General features: G+C 40.2%; 1 protein-coding gene across 1 annotated transcript in view; it reads right to left on the reverse strand.

The window, feature by feature from the left end:
• Nucleotides 1–25,037, reverse strand: part of NTRK2 (neurotrophic receptor tyrosine kinase 2) — a 270,802-nt gene extending 245,765 nt beyond the window's left edge. Inside the window, exons 1-2 of the mRNA XM_044273679.1 lie at nucleotides 24,895–25,037; nucleotides 22,172–22,681 (exon numbers count right to left, since the gene is read on the reverse strand). Of these exons, the coding sequence (XP_044129614.1) occupies nucleotides 22,172–22,383 (212 nt within the window). The 5' untranslated portion in view covers nucleotides 22,384–22,681; nucleotides 24,895–25,037. The remainder of the gene's footprint in view (nucleotides 1–22,171; nucleotides 22,682–24,894) is intronic.
• Nucleotides 25,038–25,340: the final 303 nt, after the last annotated feature.

Consider the following 25,340-nt stretch of genomic DNA (forward strand, 5'->3'; position numbering starts at 1 on the left):
AAAATGTGCTTTGACGGACACTAAATATCTTGCCCAGCAACAACAGTACAGCGGTAACGAGAGATTTAGCGGGATATAAATTTGAGGCCTAGTATTTAGGCGCTGGGTCACCGGTATGGATTTAGTGACAGAATTAGACTTGGAAATGCACAGAAGCGTGTGTGTGAAGTTATTCTGAATGACCCTATGTGCACCTTCAATATTATATACCCTTTTAGGGATAGATTTCAAATAGCTCTGATATAGCAGAAACCACTAAATTATGAAATTGCTAAATTGGGAATTGTACTTCAACCCAGAACAAAAAATGTGCTTTGACGGACACTAAATATCTTGCCCAGCAACAACAGTACAGCGGTGGGTAACGAGAGATTTAGAGGGATTTAAATTTGAGGCCTAGTATTTAGGCGCTGGGTCACCGGTATGGATTTAGTGACAGAATTAGACTTGGAAATGCACAGAAGCGTGTGTGTGAAGTTATTCTGAATGACCCTATGTGCACCTTCAATATTATATACCCTTTTAGGGATAGATTTCAAATAGCTCTGATATAGCAGAAACCACTAAATTATGAAATTGCTAAATTGGGAATTGTACTTCAACCCAGAACAAAAAATGTGCTTTGACGGACACTAAATATCTTGCCCAGCAACAACAGTACAGCGGTGGGTAACGAGAGATTTAGAGGGATTTAAATTTGAGGCCTAGTATTTAGGCGCTGGGTCACCGGTATGGATTTAGTGACAGAATTAGACTTGGAAATGCACAGAAGCGTGTGTGTGAAGTTATTCTGAATGACCCTATGTGCACCTTCAATATTATATACCCTTTTAGGGATAGATTTCAAATAGCTCTGATATAGCAGAAACCACTAAATTATGAAATTGCTAAATTGGGAATTGTACTTCAACCCAGAACAAAAAATGTGCTTTGACGGACACTAAATATCTTGCCCAGCAACAACAGTACAGCGGTGGGTAACGAGAGATTTAGAGGGATTTAAATTTGAGGCCTAGTATTTAGGCGCTGGGTCACCGGTATGGATTTAGTGACAGAATTAGACTTGGAAATGCACAGAAGCGTGTGTGTGAAGTTATTCTGAATGACCCTATGTGCACCTTCAATATTATATACCCTTTTAGGGATAGATTTCAAATAGCTCTGATATAGCAGAAACCACTAAATTATGAAATTGCTAAATTGGGAATTGTACTTCAACCCAGAACAAAAAATGTGCTTTGACGGACACTAAATATCTTGCCCAGCAACAACAGTACAGCGGTGGGTAACGAGAGATTTAGAGGGATTTAAATTTGAGGCCTAGTATTTAGGCGCTGGGTCACCGGTATGGATTTAGTGACAGAATTAGACTTGGAAATGCACAGAAGCGTGTGTGTGAAGTTATTCTGAATGACCCTATGTGCACCTTCAATATTATATACCCTTTTAGGGATAGATTTCAAATAGCTCTGATATAGCAGAAACCACTAAATTATGAAATTGCTAAATTGGGAATTGTACTTCAACCCAGAACAAAAAATGTGCTTTGACGGACACTAAATATCTTGCCCAGCAACAACAGTACAGCGGTGGGTAACGAGAGATTTAGAGGGATTTAAATTTGAGGCCTAGTATTTAGGCGCTGGGTCACCGGTATGGATTTAGTGACAGAATTAGACTTGGAAATGCACAGAAGCGTGTGTGTGAAGTTATTCTGAATGACCCTATGTGCACCTTCAATATTATATACCCTTTTAGGGATAGATTTCAAATAGCTCTGATATAGCAGAAACCACTAAATTATGAAATTGCTAAATTGGGAATTGTACTTCAACCCAGAACAAAAAATGTGCTTTGACGGACACTAAATATCTTGCCCAGCAACAACAGTACAGCGGTGGGTAACGAGAGATTTAGAGGGATTTAAATTTGAGGCCTAGTATTTAGGCGCTGGGTCACCGGTATGGATTTAGTGACAGAATTAGACTTGGAAATGCACAGAAGCGTGTGTGTGAAGTTATTCTGAATGACCCTATGTGCACCTTCAATATTATATACCCTTTTAGGGATAGATTTCAAATAGCTCTGATATAGCAGAAACCACTAAATTATGAAATTGCTAAATTGGGAATTGTACTTCAACCCAGAACAAAAAATGTGCTTTGACGGACACTAAATATCTTGCCCAGCAACAACAGTACAGCGGTAACGAGAGATTTAGAGGGATTTAAATTTGAGGCCTAGTATTTAGGCGCTGGGTGACAGGTATGGGTTTAGTGACAGAATTAGACTTGGAAATACACAGTAGCGGGTGTGTGTGAAGTTATTCTGAATGACCCAATGTGCACCTTCAATATTATATACCCTTTTAGGGATAGATTCCAAATAGCTCTGATATAGCAGGAACCACTAAATTATGAAATTGCTAAATTGGGAATTGTACTTCAACCCAGAACAAAAAATGTGCTTTGACGGACACTAAATATCTTGCCCAGCAACAACAGTACAGCGGTAACGAGAGATTTAGAGGGATTTAAATTTGAGGCCTAGTATTTAGGCGCTGGGTGACAGGTATGGGTTTAGTGACAGAATTAGACTTGGAAATACACAGTAGCGGGTGTGTGTGAAGTTATTCTGAATGACCCAATGTGCACCTTCAATATTATATACCCTTTTAGGGATAGATTCCAAATAGCTCTGATATAGCAGGAACCACTAAATTATGAAATTGCTAAATTGGGAATTGTACTTCAACCCAGAACAAAAAATGTGCTTTGACGGACACTAAATATCTTGCCCAGCAACAACAGTACAGCGGTAACGAGAGATTTAGAGGGATTTAAATTTGAGGCCTAGTATTTAGGCGCTGGGTGACAGGTATGGGTTTAGTGACAGAATTAGACTTGGAAATACACAGTAGCGGGTGTGTGTGAAGTTATTCTGAATGACCCAATGTGCACCTTCAATATTATATACCCTTTTAGGGATAGATTCCAAATAGCTCTGATATAGCAGGAACCACTAAATTATGAAATTGCTAAATTGGGAATTGTACTTCAACCCAGAACAAAAAATGTGCTTTGACGGACACTAAATATCTTGCCCAGCAACAACAGTACAGCGGTAACGAGAGATTTAGAGGGATTTAAATTTGAGGCCTAGTATTTAGGCGCTGGGTGACAGGTATGGGTTTAGTGACAGAATTAGACTTGGAAATACACAGTAGCGGGTGTGTGTGAAGTTATTCTGAATGACCCAATGTGCACCTTCAATATTATATACCCTTTTTGGGATAGATTTCAAATAGCTCTGATATAGCAGGAACCACTAAATTATGAAATTGCTAAATTGGGAATTGTATTTCAACCCAGAACAAGAAATGTGCTTGAACGGACACTAAATAACTCGCCCAGCTACAGCACTAGGGACAGATTTAGCTGGATATAAATTTGAGGCCTAGTATTTAGGCGCTGGGTGACCGGTATGGATTTAGTGACAGAATTAGACTGGGATATGGCCAAAAAATAAACAGACTATTGCTGGTTAAATGCACTTGGTGTGACAGCTTCACCCTGATGTAGGCTTTAGCCAAAAAACAACCACACCATTGAGGGTTAAATGCACTTGGTGACAGGCGCAGCTTGCCCCTGATTTTGTATATGGCCAAAAAATGAACAGACTATTGCTGGTTAAATGCACTTGGTGTGACAGCTTCACCCTGATGTAGGCTTTAGCCAAAAAACAACCACACCATTGAGGGTTAAATGCACTTGGTGACAGGCGCAGCTTGCCCCTGATTTTGTATATGGCCAAAAAATGAACAGACTATTGCTGGTTAAATGCACTTGGTGTCACAGCTTCACCCTGATGTAGGCTTTAGCCAAAAAACAACCACACCATTGAGGGTTAAATGCACTTGGTGACAGGCGCAGCTTGCCCCTGATTTTGTATATGGCCAAAAAATGAACAGACTATTGCTGGTTAAATGCACTTGGTGTGACAGCTTCACCCTGATGTAGGCTTTAGCCAAAAAACAACCACACCATTGAGGGTTAAATGCACTTGGTCGCAGCTTGTGCTGGCGCACCACAAGACACAAAATGGCCGCCGATCACCCCAGAAAAATGAGACTGACAAACGGTCTGTGCAGCCTAAAAACAGTGAGCAATTGAGGATCAGCAGCTCAATGATCCACAGCTGCAGATCGATCAGTTAATCAAGTCCTTTGGAGGAGTTAATCTGCCTAATCTCGCCCTACTGTCGCAGCCGCAACCTCTCCCTACGCTAATCAGAGCAGAGTGACGGGCGGCGCTATGTGACTCCAGCTTAAATAGAGGCTGGGTCACATGGTGCTCTGGCCAATCACAGCCATGCCAATAGTAGGCATGGCTGTGATGGCCTCTTGGGGCAAGTAGTATGACGCTTGTTGATTGGCTGCTTTGCAGCCTTTCAAAAAGCGCCAAGAAAGCGTCACAAAAGCGCCAAGAAAGCGACGAACACCGAACCCGAACCCGGACTTTTACGAAAATGTCCGGGTTCGGGTCCGTGTCACGGACACCCCAAAATTCGGTACGAACCCGAACTATACAGTTCGAGTTCGCTCATCCCTACAAGTAGGCTGTTTAAAAAAAAATTGTCATTAACATTTTCGGGTGAAATTCACTAATTTTTGGGTGTATAGTACCACTGCTATACCTAGTAGACAGTTTTTTTTTTTTTTTAATTGTCAGTTACATTTTTGGGTGAAATTCACCAATTTTTGGGTGTAATATACCCCTCCTCGACCTAGTTGACAGCTTAATACATTTAATTAATTTTTCTGTTACATTCTTGGGTTGACATTATACAATTTTAGACGTGAATAAACACCTGCTATGCATAGGTGACAGGATAGGTGACAAGGAATAAATTTCATTCAATGCTAAAAGTTTTCACACTTTTAAACTTGAATAATTTCTCCCATATTTCAACTCTATAATTTTAAATTTGAAAAAATGAATCCTCCCTTGGATGTGGTCTCTTTCTCACGCTCCCACTCTGGCCTGGAACCCTGATTCCCCGCCACCCGTGATCACCATGGTAGGCGCATAAAAGAACATTGAAAGTTTATAGAGCAGATATCAAATTGGATCGTGAACATCACAGGGACGTGCAACATGGTGGGGCAGTAAGTGTGCACACGCCTACACGAACTGACTGACAGGGGTCAGCTTCTGCAACTTCTGGGTCTCCAATTTGGGCACATGTCCTGAGCTTGCCCTTTACCCCTTGGAGGTGCTGGCCTGCCGTTCAGCCAGTGTATTGTCTGAACGTGTGTTTAGCATGACTGGAGGGGTTTATCACATGTTATATTTCCCAATGTTTTGGGGTGTACCCTAATTTAAAGAAATATAAATACATTTAAAACCAAAAAGAAGTGTAGGTTACCTCCTCCACCGCCACCGCCGCCACATCCACCGCCTCCTCAACCTCCTACTTCATATGGACCTGGTCCTCCCAGAGCAAGATTATAATTTTTTATTTTTACGTAATTTTTTATGTTATTTTAAGTCAATTCCCTATCCACATTTGTTTGTAGAGCACTTGCCATGCTCCTAACCACATTTTGACGACATTTGCAACCCTCTAGCCCTTTCCATGACATTTTTACAGCCATTTTAGTGCTCAAAAGTTCGGGTCCCCATTGACTTCAATGGGGTTCAGGTTCGGGGTCAAGTTCGGGTCAAGTTCAAACTTTTTTCTGAAGTTCAGCCGAACCCGTCGAACCCGAACATCCAGGTCAACTCTAATCACCAAAAACAAGCGGCATGATAAAGAAAAATCTTTGTGGACTCGCGAAAGGATAGAAGAAGCTATCACAGTCATTGAGCAATTTAAATTAGCACCACTACTTAAACTACAACGGACACATAAACAGTACTATTATGGAAAAAAAATACGATGTTATGGAAGTAGGTACTAAAAAATCTTTGATTTTGAAGAGAAAGTCTGACTCTGATCCAAATATCTAAACAATATTGATTTTGAAGAGAAAGTCTGACTCCGATCCAAATATCTAAACAATATTATTTCATATTATTATCAAAAATATTAAACTTTTCAGTAAAACAGTTAAGGGATTTGATGATCAAACCACTTACTCTTTTTAGGGAACATCATCTTCAGTGAATTGATTATCTCCCTTAGGGATTTGATCAAATCTCCATTTTCATCTTAGGGATTTGATTAAATCTCCATTTTCATCATTTCCCTTTTTTTGTTGTGTATTAGTAGGGAAAAAGAAAACGGGCTTATTAGCTGTTGTGTGGTGAAGTGAGAAAATTACAGCCCTTTTTGATGTGTATTAGTGGCCAAAAAATGTATTATTTGCCAGTTTACCGGTTGCAGTTATATGTTCTAAAGCCTTTTTTGTTGTGTATTAGTGGGGGGGAAAAATGGGGCTCATTAGCCGTTGTGTGGTGAAGTCATAAAACTACAGCCCTGTTTGGCGTGTACTAGTGGCAAAAAAAATATTATTTGCCGTTCACGGCCGCAGTTATCTGTCTAAAGCCTCTTTTTGGCTTGTATTAGTGGGGAAAAAGAAAAAGGGCTTATTAGCCGTTGTGTGGCGAAGTGAGAAAATTAAAGCCGAATTGTCACCGCCAGAGCGGGCTTCTGGCTTCTGGCTCTTAACCTTGTTGGACCCTCGCTACCAGTCCACCTGCTGAGAGGGAGGACAATTTGAACTACTATAGAGACATCCTATGTAGTCAATTGGCCGCTGCCTGCCTAGCCCTCTGCGCTCTCGTTCCACTGCCATGGCTGCTGTGGCAGGGTGAGGAGGTAGGAACAGTACCAGCTCAATCAGCAGCAGCTTGAGTCTAGAGTCATTGATAAGCAGCTTTCTTAACCCGCCTAGTAAATAAACTACTCACCAGCAGCAGCTAGACCTGGAGCAGAACCTGAACCAGCAGGTGGTGGCATACGTTGACCGTACCCTGCCACCCCACTTTGATGACCGCTGCACTACTGGGCAGCCAAACTGGATTTGTGGCCGCAACTGGCAGAGTTTGCCCTGGAAAAGCTGTCTTGCCCGGCCAATAGTGTGGCATCAAAGCGGGGGTTTAGTGCGGCGGGGGCCATAGTTAAACCAAGGAGAACTCGCCTGTCCAGCCAAAATGTGGAGAGACTGACTGACCTTTGTCAAGATGAATCAGGTGTGGATCAGCCAGGATTTCCACCAACTAATGCCTGATGCATCAGATTAGATCATCCATGCTGCCTTACCCAAACCTTGACAAAAGAGACCGGTTTTATTCTGGCTACCTGCATCAGCTACTATTCTGATGCCACAGATCTGATGCCAAGTGCTCCTTCTTGCACCCACCATCGTCAGTGGGTACTTTTATGGCCACCCACCTCTCCACTCTATCACCGGGTCACTCTGTGGTCTCCTCTTGCTGCTGCAGCTGCCACCTTCACACTATGTCACCTTGCCACTCTGCGGACTTCTCATGCTGCTGCTGCCACCTCTACACTCTGTCATTGTGCCACTCTGTGGCCTCCTCATGCTGCTGCTGCTACCTCAACACTATGTCACCTTGCCACTCTGTGGCCTCATCATGCTGCTGCTACCTCCCCACTATTTCATTGGCCCACTCTGTGGTCTCCTCATGCTGCTTCCACCTCACCACTATTTCATTGGGCCACTCTGTGGACTTCTCAAGTTGTTCTTCCACCCTCCCCACACCATGACTGGGCCACTATTTTTCCTTTTTGGCCTGGATGACATCACCATTAATTTGATCCTTCTTCTGGTCTGTCAGAAGGAAGGAAAAATTATACACACAACAGATCCTGTCTGTGTAGCAGCTGTAAGGCCTGTATGGTCCCATCAGAATTGGCTTATGATTTGGTAGCCAAAAGCAGGAGTGGGTTCATTGTTCTGACGGATTAGAGTAAGGGAAAAATAATCAGTGACATCAACACAAACTTACTGCTGACACCCTCTCCACTCTGTTGGGGGGCTCTACTTGTATAAGCGTTTAATTCAACAGGTTCTGTAGACATCTATGTGGAATCAGTTGATGACGGTGTAAAAGGAGTGTGCTTCTTCTTGATGCTAACATGTAAGGCTGAGTTTATACTGTAACTGCCCTAATATGTGAAGTGTGCAGTGATTCTAAGTGCGACGCCTGTCATCTGCGTGTCATACTGACTCACAGTATTGTTTCACTATCACAGCAGACTCCCTATGCATGTTATTGCAAGGCACAGTGTTCTACACCCCTATAAAGGCTGTCTGCAGCCAGGAAATAGCTGTTTTTTAACGTGATTCACCGCAAATAAATTCGGATCAAATCGTTTCGGAAAATTCGGCGAACCGTTCGAATTGAATTTTTTTAATAATTTGCTTGTCTCTACCGGTGATACCACCAGGTTGCTGATATCAGGGGTGCAGTATGTTAGACCCCTGATGATCAGACATTGATAGCTTATCCTACAACATCAATATTGAAATCCTGGAAAACACATTTAAATAAAAAAAAATTGTTCTGAAAAGCACCAAAATAGATGTAGAAGTATGCCTCAGATTTCTTAAGAACCATATAAGTGTATATTCTATGTAAGATCACTTCTATGCATTTTAAGTGTTATACAGGTAAACATCCTGCCATGCTTAAAGGGATTATGCAACCCCTATTAATAACCCCCCTTCCCCAATGCCGGGCACCTCATATAGATTATACTTACACCACTCCCCGCTTAACCCCCCCCCCCCCCCCCCCGTCCTTGAGCTGGATGCAGGGATCAGGAGCGATGCTGGTGCCTAGGAGTGGTAAGTACTGTATAATCTATATGAGGTGTACGGGCATTGGGGGGGGGGGCATTATTCAAGGAGTTCAGATAACCCCTCAAATGGCCTGTCCAGAATTTTTGGGCACTAACCATATAAATGTATTATCTTTCCAGGTTAGATCACTTCTATGTATTGTAAGTGTTATACATAATATTGATGAGCGGCATAGGCAATATTCAAATTTGCTATATTTCCCACATTTTTGGCCTAATATTTGCGATAAATTTGCAAATTCGTGATCCCCAGTCATTATTTACTTGATTGCGAAAATCGGCAATGTAATATATTCACAATAAAAATTTGAGATTAGTATATTTGTGATCAACACTAAGGGGTAGTCAATTTTCTTATTGGTTGCTAGGGATGTTGCTAAGTGCCGATATTCGCGTGATTAGAATATTTGCGATCAACACTATTCGCAAATACGAATATATAGCACTATATTCTGAATATTCGCGAATTCTCTAAGTGGCGATATTCGCAATTAAAATTCGCAATTCGAATATTCACTCTTAACACTAATACATAAGTGTCCTGCTCTGCTTACAGGGGCTGTCCAGGATTATTGGGCACACATCTTTGCTGAGGCCAGTTATTAGCTGCAATGGTGAATGTGATCCTATCTGTGTGGAAGTTGACAGGTGAGGACCTGACGTCTAGTGAAGACATTTGGGGAGCTACAAAGCTAGAATTGAACAGCGAGGAGCAGGAAAGTATAGATCTTTTTACAGGTACTGCTGGGTGGGGGACATTAAACAATTCCAATCCTAGACAATCCCTGTGAACTGGCCACTACAAACAGCAGAAAATCTGTCAGTGTCTTGTAGTAATAATTCTCATATATGGAGATGCAGAGTGAGTCTGGCAGCCCTGAGACATAATTATTTGTCTGTGGACCTTGCCAGCATCTTTAAGATCTAGCAAATGTAACCCCATCCAAACTGAATATAGTAAACACTGGCGTAGCTATAAGGGTCACAGTGGTCGCAGTTGCGAATGGACCCTTGCCAGTGGCACTGTATTTTTCACTTTATAAGACACATTTCATCTGATATAGGGAGTTTGACATGAAGTCCTGATCTGAGGTCTGACATGGAGATCTAAAGGGTTCTGATCTGAGGTCTGATATGGGGGAGACTGACATGGAGGTCTAATGGGAATCTGATCTGAGGTCTGAAATGGGAAGGAGTCTGATGGGGGGGCTCATCTGAGGATCTGATATGGGGGTTTGAGAATCTGATATGGGGGTGTGATCTGAGGTGTGATATGGGGGTTGAATTTGAGGCCTGATATGGTGGTCTGATCTTTATCTAGGCCTATCAAGAGAGCCGACATACTGTTATTCCATACTAATTTACTATTTTACGAGTAGATTTTTTATCTTTTCCTCACACATTGATTACTCATCGATTAGCTATTTACACTGTATATAGGTTTTATCTCTCAGTGCTGATAGAAGGGCGCTATTTTGTATTAAGCATTCAATGGCATAGTGCTGAGTAAATGATTTAAAAAACTGCCCAAAATTATTTAAAAAACTGTTTTCTATGAATAAGGAGTTTTAAAAATATATATTTTTCCGACTGAAGTGTCCCATTAACATGCTCATTGCTTCTCAAAAGCTGGCCACATATTCCTCAAAAGTTTGGTCACAAATTACTTAAGAGCTGGCCACAAATTGCTCACTAGCTGGCCAATGGTTGTGTCGTGGTTATATGGGCCACAGCTGTCTCAAATTAGACTAATGAGACTGCACTCTTCAGTGAGTCTATATTGTTCTTGTCCACGTGGTATTGAAGGTTTCGCGCGGCCATTAACAATACAGACCCACTGAACACTACGGTCTCATTAGTTTAATCACTTCCAGACCGGGCCATTTACCCCCTTCCTGACCAGGCCTAATTTTGCAAATCTGACATGTGCCGCTTTACAGGGAGTGCAGAATTATTAGGCAAGTTGTATTTTTGAGGATTAATTTTATTATTGAACAACAACCATGTTCTCAATGAACCCAAAAAAATCATTAATATCAAAGCTGAATATTTTTGGAAGTAGTTTTTAGTTTGTTTTTAGTTTTAGCTATTTTAGGGGGATATCTGTGTGTGCAGGTGACTATTACTGTACATAATTATTAGGCAACTTAACAAAAAACAAATATATACCCATTTCAATTATTTATTTTTACCAGTGAAACCAATATAACATCTCAACATTCACAAATATACATTTCTGACATTCAAAAACAAATCAGTGACCAATATAGCCACCTTTCTTTGCAAGGACACTCAAAAGCCTGCCATCCATGGATTCTGTCAGTGTTTTGATCTGTTCACCATCAACATTGCGTGCAGCAGCAACCACAGCCTCCCAGACACTGTTCAGAGAGGTGTACTGTTTTCCCTCCTTGTAAATCTCACATTTGATGATGGACCACAGGTTCTCAATGGGGTTCAGATCAGGTGAACAAGGAGGCCATGTCATTAGATTTTCTTCTTTTATACCCTTTCTTGCCAGCCACGTTGTGGAGTACTTGGACGCGTGTGATGGAGCATTGTCCTGCATGAAAATCATGTTTTTCTTACCTTGCAGACTTCTTCCTGTACCACTGCTTGAAGAAGGTGTCTTCCAGAAACTGGCAGTAGGACTGGGAGTTGAGCTTGACTCCATCCTCAACCCCAAAAGGCCCCACAAGCTCATCTTTGATGATACCAGCCCAAACCAGTACTCCACCTCCACCTTGCTGGCGTCTGAGTCGGACTGGAGCTCTCTGCCCTTTACCAATCCAGCCATCTGGCCCATCAAGACTCACTCTCATTTCATCAGTCCATAAAACCTTAGAAAAATCAGTCTTGAGATATTTCTTGGCCCAGTCTTGACGTTTCAGCTTGTGTGTCTTGTTCAGTGGTGGTCGTCTTTCAGCCTTTCTTACCTTGGCCATGTCTCTGAGTATTGCACACCTTGTGCTTTTGGGCACTCCAGTGATGTTGCAGCTCTGAAATATGGCCAAACTGGTGGCAAGTGGCATCTTGGCAGCTGCACGCTTGACTTTTCTCAGTTCATGGGCAGTTATTTTGCGCCTTGGTTTTTCCACACGCTTCTTGCGACCCTGTTGACTATTTTGAATGAAACGCTTGATTGTTCGATGATCACGCTTCAGAAGCTTTGCAATTTTAAGAGTGCTGCATCCCTCTGCAAGATATCTCACTATTTTTGACTTTTCTGAGCCTGTCAAGTCCTTCTTTTGACCCATTTTGCCAAAGGAAAGGAAGTTGCCTAACAATTATGCACACCTGATATAGGGTGTTGATGTCATTAGACCACACCCCTTCTCATTACAGAGATGCACATCACCTAATATGCTTAATTGGTAGTAGGCTTTCGAGCCTATACAGCTTGGAGTAAGACAACATGCATAAAGAGGATGATGTGGTCAAAATACTCATTTGCCTAATAATTCTGCACGTAGTGTATGTGGTAATAACTTTGGAACACTTTTATTTATTCAAGCCATTCTGAGATTGTTTTCTCGTCACACATTGTACTTCATGAGTCAATATACACTGCCTGTCCAAAAAAAATGTAACTAAACAAACAGCCTCCTATTGGATAATTACTGCATGGGCGATTATTTTTCAGCTGGCAACAAGTTATTTACCCAAACTGGTGCAATGAGTTGCTTCTCATTTCTTAAACAATCATGTCGAAAGACACATCTCGTGGTCGTGGAAAAGATGTTAGTCTCTTTGAGAAGGGTCAAATCATTGGCATGCATCAAGCAGAGAAAACATCTAAGGATATTGCAGAAACTACTAAAATTGGGTTATGAACTGTCCAACGCATTATTAAAAACTGGAAGGATAGTGGGGACCCATCGTATTCGAGGAAGAAATGTGGCCGAAAAAAAAATCCTGGTCGGCGATCACTTAAACATTTGGTGAAATCAAATCGAAGAAAACAGCAATAGAACTCAGGGCTATATTTAATAGTGAAAGTAAGAGCATTTCCACATGCACAATGCGAAGGGAACTGAAGAAATTGGGACTGAACAGCTGTGTAGCTGTAAGAAAACCACTAATCAGTGAGGCAAACCAGAAAAAAAGGCTTACATTTGCTAGGGAGCATAAAGCTTGGACTCTGGAGCAATGGAAGAAGGTCATGTGGTCTGATGATTCCAGATTTACCCTGTTCCAGAGTGATGGGCGCATCAGGGTAAAAAGAGAGGCAGATGAAGTGATGCACCCATCATGCCTAGTGCCTACTGTACAAGCCTGTGGGGCAGTGCTATGATCTGGGGTTGCTGCAGTTGGTCAGGTCTAGGTTCAGCAACAGTATGTGCTCCAAGAATGAGGTCAGCTGACTACCTGAACATACTGAATGACCAGGTTATTCCATCAATGGATTTGTCCTTCCCTGATGGCATGGGCATATTCCAAGACGACAATGCCAGGATTCATCGGGCTCAGATTGTGAAAGAGTGGTTCAGGGAGCATGAGATATCATTTTCACACATGGATTGGTCACCACAGAGTCCAGACTATAACCCCATTGAGAATCTTTTGGATGTGCTGGAGAAGGCTTTGCGTAGCAGTCAGACTTTACCATCATCAATGCAAGATCTTGGTGAAAAATGTATGCAACACTGGATGGAAATAAATCTTGTGGCATTGCAGAAGCTTATCGAAACAATGCCACAGCGAATGTGTGCAGTAATCACAGTTAAAGGCTGTCCAACTAAATATTTTTGGTGGCGACTTTTTTTTGGGACGGGCAGTATGAAAAAATCCCAAATTTACCAAAAATTGAAAAAAATTCTCAATTTTCAAAATTTCTATTTCTTTGCTTTTAAAACAGAAAGTGATACCTCATAAAATATTTATTACTTAACATTCCCCATATGTCTACCTTATGTTGGCATCATTTTGTAAATGTCATTTTATTTTTTTAAGACGTTAGAAGGCTTAGAATTTTAGAAGCAATTTTAGAAGAAAATTTTCAAAAGCCACTTTTTAAGGACCACTCTGAAGTCACTTTGTGGGGCTTACATAGTGGAAACCCCCCCATAAATGACCCCATTGTATAAACTACACCCCTCAAGTTACTCAAAACTGATTTCACAAACTTTCTTAACCTTTAGGTGTTCCACAAGAATTAAAGGAAAATAGAGATGAAATTTCAAAATTTCACTTTTTTGGCAGATTTTCCATTTTAATCTATTTTTTTCTTTAACACATTGAGGGTTAACAGCCAAACAAAACTCAATATTAATTACCCTGATTCTGCGGTTTACAGAAACACCCCACATGTGGTGGTAAACTGATGTAACGGCACACAGCATGGCGCAGAAGAAAAGGAGCACCATATGGTTTTTGGAAGGCTGATTTTGCTGAACTGGTTTTTAGATGCCATGTCCCATTTGAAGCCCCCCTGATGCACCCTTGCAGTAGAAACTCCCAAAAAGTGACCCCATTTTGGAAACTAGGGGATGAGGTGCCAGTTTTATTGGCACTTTTTTGGGGTACATATGATTTTTAATTGCTCTATATTATGTTTTTTGTGAGACAGGGTAACCAAAAAAATGGTTGTTTTGGCACTGTTTTTATTTTTTACTTTTTACAACATTCATCTGACAGGTTAGATAATGTGCTATTTTTATAGAGCAGGTTGTTACAGATGCAATGATATCAAATATGTCTACTTTTTTTGTTTGTTTCAGTTTTACATAATAAAGCATTTTTGAAAAAAAATTACGTTTTTTTGTCTCCATTTTCTAAACGCCATTTTTTTTTATTTTTCTGCTGATCGTCTTGTGCAGGGGCTCATTTTGATGTTTTTATTGGTACCATTTTGGGTGCTAATGATTTTTTGATCATTCATTATTACACTTTATAGGGCAAGGTGACCAAAAAATTGGTTGTTTTAGCAGTTTTTATTTATTTATTTTTACAGCGTTCACCTGAGGGGTTAGGTCATGTGATATTTTTATAGAACAGATAGTTATGGATGTGGCAATACCTAATATGTATACTTTTTCTTATTTATTCAAGTTTTACACAATAATAGCATTTTTGAAACAAATAAAAATATGTTTTTGTGTCTCCACAGTCTGAGAGCCATAGCTTTTTTATTTTTTGACCAATTGTATTAGTTAGGTTCTCATTTTTTGCGGGATGAGGTTAAAGTTTGATTAGTACTATTTTGGGGGGCATTCACCTTTTTGATCGCTTGGTGTTGCACTTTATGTGATGTTAGGTGACAAAAAATTGCTTTTTTGTTACTGTTTTTATTTTTTTATGGTGTTCATCTGAGGGGTTAGGTCATGTGATACTATTATTTAACTTTAACACAATAATAGCAGTTTTTAAGCAACAAAAATCATATTTTAGTGTCTCCATTGTCATATTTTTTTTATTTTTTTAGCAATTTTCTTATGTAGGGGCTCATTTTTTGCGGGATGAGTTGACTGTTTTATTGGTACCATTTTGTGGGACATACGCCTTTTTGATTACTTGGCGTTGCACTTTTTGTGATGTAAGGTGACAAAAATGCCTTATTTGACACAGTTTTTATTTTTTATGATGTTTATCGGACAGGGTGGATCATGTGATATATTTAAAGAGCCGGCCGTCACGGATGCGGCAATACCAAATATGTTTATATTATTTTTTTTTGCAATTTTTAATATTTTTTTTATTACTTAATTGGTTTTTTTTTTTTTAAATGCAAAACCTTTTTTTAATTTTTTTTATAAAATTTATAAAACACTTTATTTTTTTATTTTTTATTTTACACTTTGCATCCCCCATAAGGTCATGCAAGACCTCTGGGGGACATTTTTTGTCACTGTTGATTTCTCCTGTAACTGGGGCTGACGTAATAGTTACAGGGGAAATACACCCCCTAGAGAGGCTGTACAGCGCTATACAGCGCTGTACAGCCTCAGTGCAGGGCTGAACGAGGTCTGTGGAAGACCCGACAGCTCCTGCACTCTCCCGGCCCGGCGGTCACATGACCACCGGGCTGGGACAGGAAAATGGGGTTCCTGAAATCAATGTTTAAATAGAATGGTGATCACACATGCACACTGCCACTGTATTCAAAGTCCATGGGACTCATGGAGATAGCTAAGTACAATGTTTGGGGACATAGACAGTGAATGGAACATTATTGTGCATGGGTGACCACAAACGGGGGACTTGGAACCCCTGTTATTGTGACTGGTGTCAAGTCCCAGCAATCGTACATTTTTACATATCCTTGTTAATGGACCAGTTCTTGATCTTAGGATCTGCCCAACTGCCAGTAGACATTGGGAAGGAATTTTTTTCCATTTTATTGCAAGTTGGATTATTTAAGGATGGCTTTAATTCAACTATATAAACTTTTAAACCTAAAAAATGTTTTATGAGGATAAGAAGTTTAATAAGATTATCATATAGTGAACGCAGTGGGTAGTCTAAGGTTACATAACAGGCAAAATGCAATGGAGCTAAATGTCTAAAAGAAGGTGTGGTAGTTTATGTTATAATGGAAAATAATAAAGTAAATGGACTTTAATGGGGTCCCGGGGCTCATTCATATTTATTAACATCATCTCCTTAGCAACCATCCGTGAAAATCGCATTGCATCCGCACTTGCTTGCGGATGCAATGCGATTTTCACGCAGCCCCATTCACTTCTATAAGGCCTGCATTGTGTGAAAAACGCAGAATATAGAGCATGCTCTGATTTTCACGCAACTGCACAAGTGATGCATGAAAAACATCGCTCATGTACACAGCCCCATTGAAATGGATGGGTTAGGATTCAGTGCGGGTGCAATGCGTTCACGTCATGCATTGCACCCACGTGGAAAACACGCCCATATGAAAGGGGCCTAACTCTCAGATATGCAGTAGAAGATAAGTCAGACCATATTAACACTAAGTAACACTATAATATAGAAATATTCATTCTGATAATGGACAAAAGCCCGGAATTCAGAACTCTTTACAAGAAAACACCATTTAAAGCTAATGATACATTATAACAAACTATAAAAAAAAACAAGTGAGACATTTGCAGAATATTATAATAAAGAATAGCAACAATAGCATTAAAGAGAAATAGAAGCTCATTGAGATAGCAGGGAGTGACTAAACAAGCTGTGTACCAGATGGAGCCTTCTCCCCACATGTATTGCCATCAAAATATAATGGAACGTAATATAGCGTAATAATGTAAGTACATTTCAGTAAATAGGGTTCTGATCAGTTAGGGTTCATTATTAATTGTCCTGTAATGAATGTGAACAAAGCCTAAAACTAAGGCCTCATGCACGCAACAGTATGTATTTTGCGGTCTGCAAAAAACAGATCCGCAAAAAATAACGATGACGTCCGTGTGAGTTCCGTATTTTGCTGAATGGAACAGCGGGCCCCTAATAGAACAGTACTATCCTTGTCCGTAATGCGGATAATAATAGGACATATTCTATTTTTTGCGGAACTAAAATATGGACATATGGAAACAGAATGCACACAGAGTACCTTCCATTTTTTTGGGCGGACCCATTGAAATGAACGTTTCCGTATATGGTCTGCAAAAAAAAAGAATGGACACGGAAAGAATAAGGCCTAACTGAAATGGCTACAACAAGCCACTACCCAAAGCTATACCATGTATGACAGTTTTCCTCATTGTAGTCCCTTCACTGTCTAATAATCTAGTGATGTTTGTTATCCCTTAATGCAAAGTGCAGTGATAGGACAAAATTGAAAAAAAATTGCATTTTTAATATTCACACAGATGAATGTAGTAATATACCTTAGTGGCATCTACAGCCCTAACCCTGCAAATTATATCTTCCTACAGTATCAATAGGTTTATGAGGACAAGCTGATTATAGGGACATGCTGCAAGTAAAGCAAATAGGTTGTTTTACTTTTCACGTTTTTCTGCATTTTTAGTGCTATTTTTTCAACTGCAATTTTTGCTGTGTTTTTTGCTTCAACTAACATCAGCATTTTTTATTTTATTTTTTACTACCGGCGTTTTTTGTCTTTCTGCTTTCTTTTCAAAAACATAGCATGCTGTAGCTCTGGCGTTTTCTTTTCAGGCGTTGTTACATCTCTTTCATTATAGGTGAAAAAAAGCCAGAAAAAAGTTCACACAGCCATTTATAAGAACAATGCATATACTGAGCATATTCTGGGATATTTAGTGCTTCATGCGTGTACGGACCCTAATTGTCATCATGGTAAAATATATTCTCCTAAGTAAAACAATCAAGGAATTGAATTCCTGCACACTTAAGTTAGTATAGTAAAAATGTTTCAGAAATCAGCTTCTACACTATACAGCTTCTACTACACATGCAGATTTCATGGTGGATATTAGCCTGTGCAGACTTTTGGCTAGTTCCACAGCATATTTCCAGAAAGCTCTCAATGGATGGCTGCAAATTACGTGCATTTTTTTCTGTGTGGATTTTGTGTGGAAAACCCGCAGCATAGTACAGTACCAGCAAAGTGTATGGATGAAACAAATCTCATGTACACTTTGCTTTTTTCTTAGATGCGGAAATTGACCTGCTGTGCGGATTTTGAAATTTGCAGCACTGCAAGGCACCAGTGCTAACCACTGAGCCACCGTGCTGCCCATAATGCCACCTAAGCGTTTTGAGACACAGGAGATGTGAGTTTCTAAGTGATCTGTAGGCTATACAGACATATTGTATATTCTCTGTAAAGTGGTATTTTTAACTTAATACGGTAAATTGTTCCCCAGTTCAATCCAATCTTTTCCCCCCAATTTACCCGTATATGAGGGAAAATGCAACGCTGCTGGTTTATGTATATCTTCTGGTTGTTCATAGAATTTTAATATTAAATGCAAATTGAAATGTTTATATAAATTGTGTCAGTTACTTCTAAACACATGTATATACTATAAGCAGCTGATTAACATTGATATGTTATATATATTAAACTGAAAAAGTACTTTAAAGGCACAATGTCACAAAATACTGCAAAATGTTTAAGTTTCCTTTTTCCATTTTTAGACTTTTTTAAGTGTATTCCTTTCTAGGTATGATCCCGTGAATGAAGCCTCATTGTAGATTGAAGACATTTGTTTTGGAGGTCAAGAGGCCTTTGGATTCTGCTATGAAGGACATTCTCAGGATAATGCAAGAGCTACAAAAATACTAGACTTCTAGTGGCTTATAGACCTAGAGAGGTAAGTCTATAAGACACATCCATGAGAAACATGAACAGATCTATGTGATAAATGTGTTGTGTGTTATTAACAACTTTCATATATAGAAAAGCAATTGTCGGTATTGTGGATAAATATAGAAGATTTTTCTGGTTATAGTGCATTTAAGTTGGAAGGAAGCAGATAATGTTGCCTCAGTGTGATGATCAGGTAAAGGACTAGGTTAGGGATGTGAGAAACAAATCTCTAATCATTAAAAACTAATTCTATGTATTATGCTGAAAAATCCATTTGCAATTATTGAGGACTTTCCATAGAAAAAGGAAGGATTCAATCCTTAATGTGACTGATTCAATGAGATATATCTCACTGTACATAGGTCTGGTGTACAGACGTAAGCATTTCTGTGATAGGACCACCCATACTAGATATCCTAGTCAAAGAGATACAAAGAAATAGCAGATGGTTAAAAACAAACTGTCCAGAGTTAAATCATTTAATTTGCAAAGTTCATTTACTATTAAATAGGTTTGACAGTGTGATTTTAGAGGGCTCAGTATATGTAGCAATTATTATTAAATAATTCCCCATTTTTCCCCACTGAAGTCAATGAAGGGAAATGTCCATAAAAATACCACTCCTAGATCATGTAGCCATAGAGTAACCCTGCAAGCTTCAAAAATGCCCAAAATGTCCCCTTTGTGAATGACACTTGCTAGTCAGAGAGGTGTGGATTGTATCAAAGAACTAGTGTCAAAGAAATACTAAGAGGTTCAAATAATAATTCATTGTTTCAAAGACAAATATACAGAACCAGGGATTGCACAGTCATAAAGTGAAATACCCAGTACACTGATTATGATAACTACATGCACAGTGTGGATTTTCTGATTTCCAGTGTAATATCATTAAGAACACTGAATAATAAAAAATAATAATAAAAAAAAAACATAAGTGCAATTATTTTAACCACTTAGCCAATTAGCTTCACTGATCTGAACCATAATTGTAGTTGTAAAATCAAACACATTAATAAATGGCTTGTATTGTACTGTAATAAAACCAGCAGACTAGCCGTCCAATATAATGTAATCCAAGCAAGTATCTGGTAGATAATGACCAGTCTTCCTAACAAGCTTATAGTGGTGGTTTTTATTTAGGAGTTTTATTAAAGCAGAAATTATATGTAGAAATTTAGATATATCCTGAATGGACTGAACATACAAAAAACTTGCCAAACTTCAGCAACTTCTGCTTTCATGCATGAATGACATGCCAGACAATAGCTGTCTGAGTGTACTGGCTGAACACACCTTGGTTAGGAGCTCTCAGGGCAAGTGTACCCCACCTTCTATTCAGATCAGAACTGCCAGTATTCATCTGCACTCCATCAGCTTGAGCAGTAGTAATAATGTCCATAATAACAACAAAGATGATGTATTCATTATTTGTTTTACTAATATTAAGAGGTAACTTGAAGCTCCTGGATCCTAGTGCAAAATGTGTAACAGGGGCTCATCCTATTACAGGTAGAACAGGGTTCAACCCCTCCTATATGATACATTAGGGGCTTTTAGGCCCCTTCTGACTCCAACTGCAACCTCTAGACACCCTTAAGCTACACCCCTGGTGGAACTGCCATGACAGCACTTATGTCAAACAAAATGCAGAGAAGGTGATATATTATTCTGTGAGATAAATATGGTGCGTCACAAAATCACTATGCTTGAATTAATCAGCATATAAAACACCCCACCAACACAAATTCCATCAATATATGTCCAACCAGATCTGTAGATCAAACTGTGCAGATAGCAGCATCTTCTTCACACATAACATGCATTCACACAAGGCCACCCTAGATGCCAACCAGATTATTTTGAATATTACAATATCCATGTGTAAAAGCAGTGTTCAATGTTTCTCCAGTTTGTCAGTTTTAATACCTCCTATGCTGAAGTGTCACCTACTAAGTGCCAAGGAACCAGTGAAGGATCAAGACAGGAAGGAGATTCCTAATATGGGCTTAGTAGGTAGAGGAGTAAAGGGAACCATCTCCTACCACTCACAGACCCACACATGCAGAAGCCATAGAGAATGCACAGGGGTTGTGACCCCCATGCATTAGACAGCAGGTAACCTGCACAGTAGGTGCAGTTCTTCAGAAACATGATATACACTGCTAACCAGACCAGCCTTTCTTCAGTGGATTTGACTATTTCTTTCTGTCTGGACCCTATTGATTTCCTGCTGCACTTGAAGCACTGATGTTCTGGATAAAAAGACTATTAACATTATTACAGATCAGGAGGATATGCTGTGAAGTAGAGGTAAAAATTGATCTATCAGTGGAATATATACTTGTAGTAATGAGATAAGACTATACGTTAGGCTAGATGCTTTCCAATGGACTCCTTAGTAAATGTATAGATAGGATTACAGGTATGGTGTGAAAATAATGAGCATACACTGACTGGCTCCTGGATGGACATATCTGCTGGTTTTCTCACTTCTATGTCCATCTCCAACAATGCATAATAATGTTGGTCCTAACCATAATCATATCCTTCTGGACAAAACAAGCTTTCCTATAGACATCTAGGATATTCTATAGACAATGTAAAAACATTTCTCCACTGATATGGTGCCATTGGTGGTATAATTATAATGTTTAGCCAGGTTCTAATGTGCATCTATTAAAGAGAGTGGGTGCTAACAATGTAGGTGGTCTGTAGAGTAGCAGCATCAAGTGAACCAGCCTCTAGCACTATGTCTTAGTCAGTAGCAGCAGCATTGGGTGCAGCAGGCACCAACACTGTGCCTAAGATTTCAGACAAGGATGGCCTGTGCCATGGAACTAAAAGTCTAAGACTGAAAGCACTGTGGTCTATGCAGGAGCAGCTTCAGATGCTCCAGTCTCTGAGTCTTGTCATCAGATCTCTGTCTAGGGAATAGAGCTATGGAGCAATTGAGATTTATTATCTAAATGGTCTTAAAGTCATATCAGCAGGAGTCAAGTTAAAGGAAATCACAGTTAGGCTTTTAAAGCTTCCTACCAGCACCCATCCCCCACTCCTGGATGATCTGTAGAAGGATATATATATATTATCATATCTCTCATCTCTGGGTGTACTTACATTTCAGTGATGTTGGCAGCATGGGAGATGTCCTTCAGCACCGGGAAAGCTCCGATACTCGGGGAATTATCACATGAGATCCTTGTGGAATTACAAGTGCAGGAATCAGGGCAGGCCAGTGCACTCCAAAATAAGCCAAGGAAGATCCAGCAGGTGGTAAAGCACCACAATGGCGTTATGGTGGGTCCATGCCCTCCTTTCCAAAGGCCCATAATCGCTGCCAGCTCCCACCGACCCTACAGAAGAGCAGGCAAATCCCCTCTAACCCCAGCGCTGGGTGCAGAGCCTCCTCCTGGTAGCACGCTGTCTTCTTCACAGGATAGTGGGGGTCATAATCCTCAGCAGAAGACTTGGTGTTAGGTGATGTGAAGCATCATTAGAGCCCGCTGGGCAGGTGTATACAGTGGGCAGAGCCCGGAGGGTCTCCCGGACCGCTGCTTCTTCTACCAGATGGCACGCTACAGACTGATGCTGCTCCTGACGCTCTTCACAAGCTTTCTATAGCTCCCTCTGTAAGGAAAGGACACAGATAAAGAAGGACACTTCTGATCTGCTCCCAGCAGCTGACAATCTACCAGCAGCCATAGCTAAACTATATACATCTGGAGGAATAAGCACTTTATCCATCAGCAATCCCATACACCATAAACATACATCTAATCTATGCATTACCAGACCTCACCTTCATTCACCAGTAGAAGCTAAGAGCTAGAAATCTAATCTATGGAATCCACATCCACATCCACCATTAGAAGCAACCATCCAGCAATCTAATCTATACAATCACAAGTATCATCCACATCCACCAGTAGAAGCAACCACCTAGCAATCTAATCTATATAATCGCAAATATCATCCACATCCACCAGTAGAAGCAACCAGCTAGCATTTTAATCTATGCAATCACAAATCTCATCCATATCCACCAGTAGAAGCAACCAGCTAGCAATCTAATCTATACAATCACAAATCTCATCCACATCCACCATTAGAAGCAACCACCCAGCAATCTAATCTATACAATCACAAATATCATCCACATCTACTAGTAGAAGCTACCATCCAGCAATCTAATCTATACAATCGCAAATATCATCCACATCCACCAGTAGAAGCAACCAGCTAGCAATCTAATCTATGCAATCACAAATATCTTCCATATCCACCAGTAGAAGCAACCATCCAGCAATCTAATCTATACAATCACAAATATCTTCCATATCCACCAGTAGAAGCAACCACCCAGCAATCTAATCTATACAATCACAAATCTCACCTTCATCCACCAGTAGAAGCAACCATCCAGCAATCTAATCTATGCAATCACAAATATCAGCCACATCCACCAGTAAAAGGACCAACCATCCAGCAATCTAATCTATACAATCACAAATCTCACTTTCATCCACCAGTAGAAGCAACCATCCAGCAATCTAATCTATACAATCACAAATATCATCCACATCCACCAGTAGAAGCAACCAGCTAGCAATCTAATCTATACAATTCCAAATATCATCCACATCCTCCATTAGAAGCAACCACCTAGCAATCTAATCTATACAATCGCATATATCATCCACCATTAGAAACAACCATCCAGCAAGCTAATCTATACAATCACAAGTATCATCCACACCCACCAGTAGAAGCAACCACCTAGCAATCTGATCTATGCAATCACAAATATCTTCCATATCCACCAGTAGATGCAACCATCCAGCAATCTAATCTATACAATCACAAATATCATCCACATCCACCATTAGAAACAACCACCCAGCAATCTAATCTATGCAATCGCAAATATCTTCCATATCCACCAGTAGAAGCAACCATCCAGCAATCTAATCTATACAATCACAAATCTCACCTTCATCCACCAGTAGAAGCAACCATCTAGTAATCTAATCTATACAATCACAAATATCATCCACATCCACCAGTGGAAGCAACCACCTAGCAATCTAATCTATACAATCACAAATATCATCCACATCCATCAGTAGAAGCAACCACCTAGCAATCTAATCTATACAATCACAAATATCTTCCATATCCACCAGTAGAAGCAACCATCCAGCAATCTAATCTATACAATCACAAATATCATCCACATCCAACAGTAGAAGCAACCATCCAGCAATCTAATCTATACAATCACAAATATCTTCCATATCCACCAGTAGAAACAACCACCTAGCAATCTAATCTATACAATCACAAATATCTTCCATATCCACCAGTAGAAGCAACCATCCAGCAATCTAATCTATACAATCACAAATATCATCCACATCCAACAGTAGAAGCAACCATCCAGCAATCTAATCTATACAATCACAAATATCTTCCATATCCACCAGTAGAAGCAACCACCCAGCAATCTAATCTATACAATCACAAATATCATCCACATCCAACAGTAGAAGCAACCATCCAGCAATCTAATCTATACAATCACAAATATCATCCATATCCACCAGTAGAAGCAACCATCCAGCAATCTAATACATGCCCCATCATCTAATACATACCCAACCAGCATCTATTCCTATAGCTCCTACACATATTAATCAGGTAAGCAAGCAGCTACCGACCCCCTATACATATGCATCAGAATCAAGATAGCAAGCATCTCATCCGATCAAAGCCTGACTCATCTTTATACATAGGGCATCATTCACACCTCTGTCCAGTCTCTGCTGCGGTGGTGGACTCACCATATTTCCCAGCTACTCCACAGCATCACTTATAGCAGCAGCAGCAGCACCTGCATCCCCTCCAAGCAGTAGCACGGCATTCCTGTTCACACAGAGCAGATGATCAGCACCAGCAGTGGTGAGGAGAGCAGAGCCTGGGGGAAGCTCCTACCTGTCAGGCTGCAGTGATTTCAGCTGATGGATGCAGAGATGCACTGACTGTGCTAGGGATCCAGCCTCAGCTTTTTACACACTGTCTCTCCAGTGCTAATAATAAGGAGAGCTTCTCCCTCCCATCCCCATGCCAATAGCTGGGGAAGAACAAGTGACGTGAGCAGTGACTCAGGCTAATTCTCCTAGAGCCCAAAGGAGCAAGACAAAGCAACAAGAGGGGAGACTAGTGGGGGGATGTCTTCATCAGCACACAATCATGCCTTGCACACCTACATGTAGACACAGCAGTGCAG

Source organism: Bufo gargarizans, chromosome 1 (genome assembly GCF_014858855.1).
Source record: "Bufo gargarizans isolate SCDJY-AF-19 chromosome 1, ASM1485885v1, whole genome shotgun sequence".
In the NCBI taxonomy this organism is placed as follows: domain Eukaryota; kingdom Metazoa; phylum Chordata; class Amphibia; order Anura; family Bufonidae; genus Bufo; species Bufo gargarizans.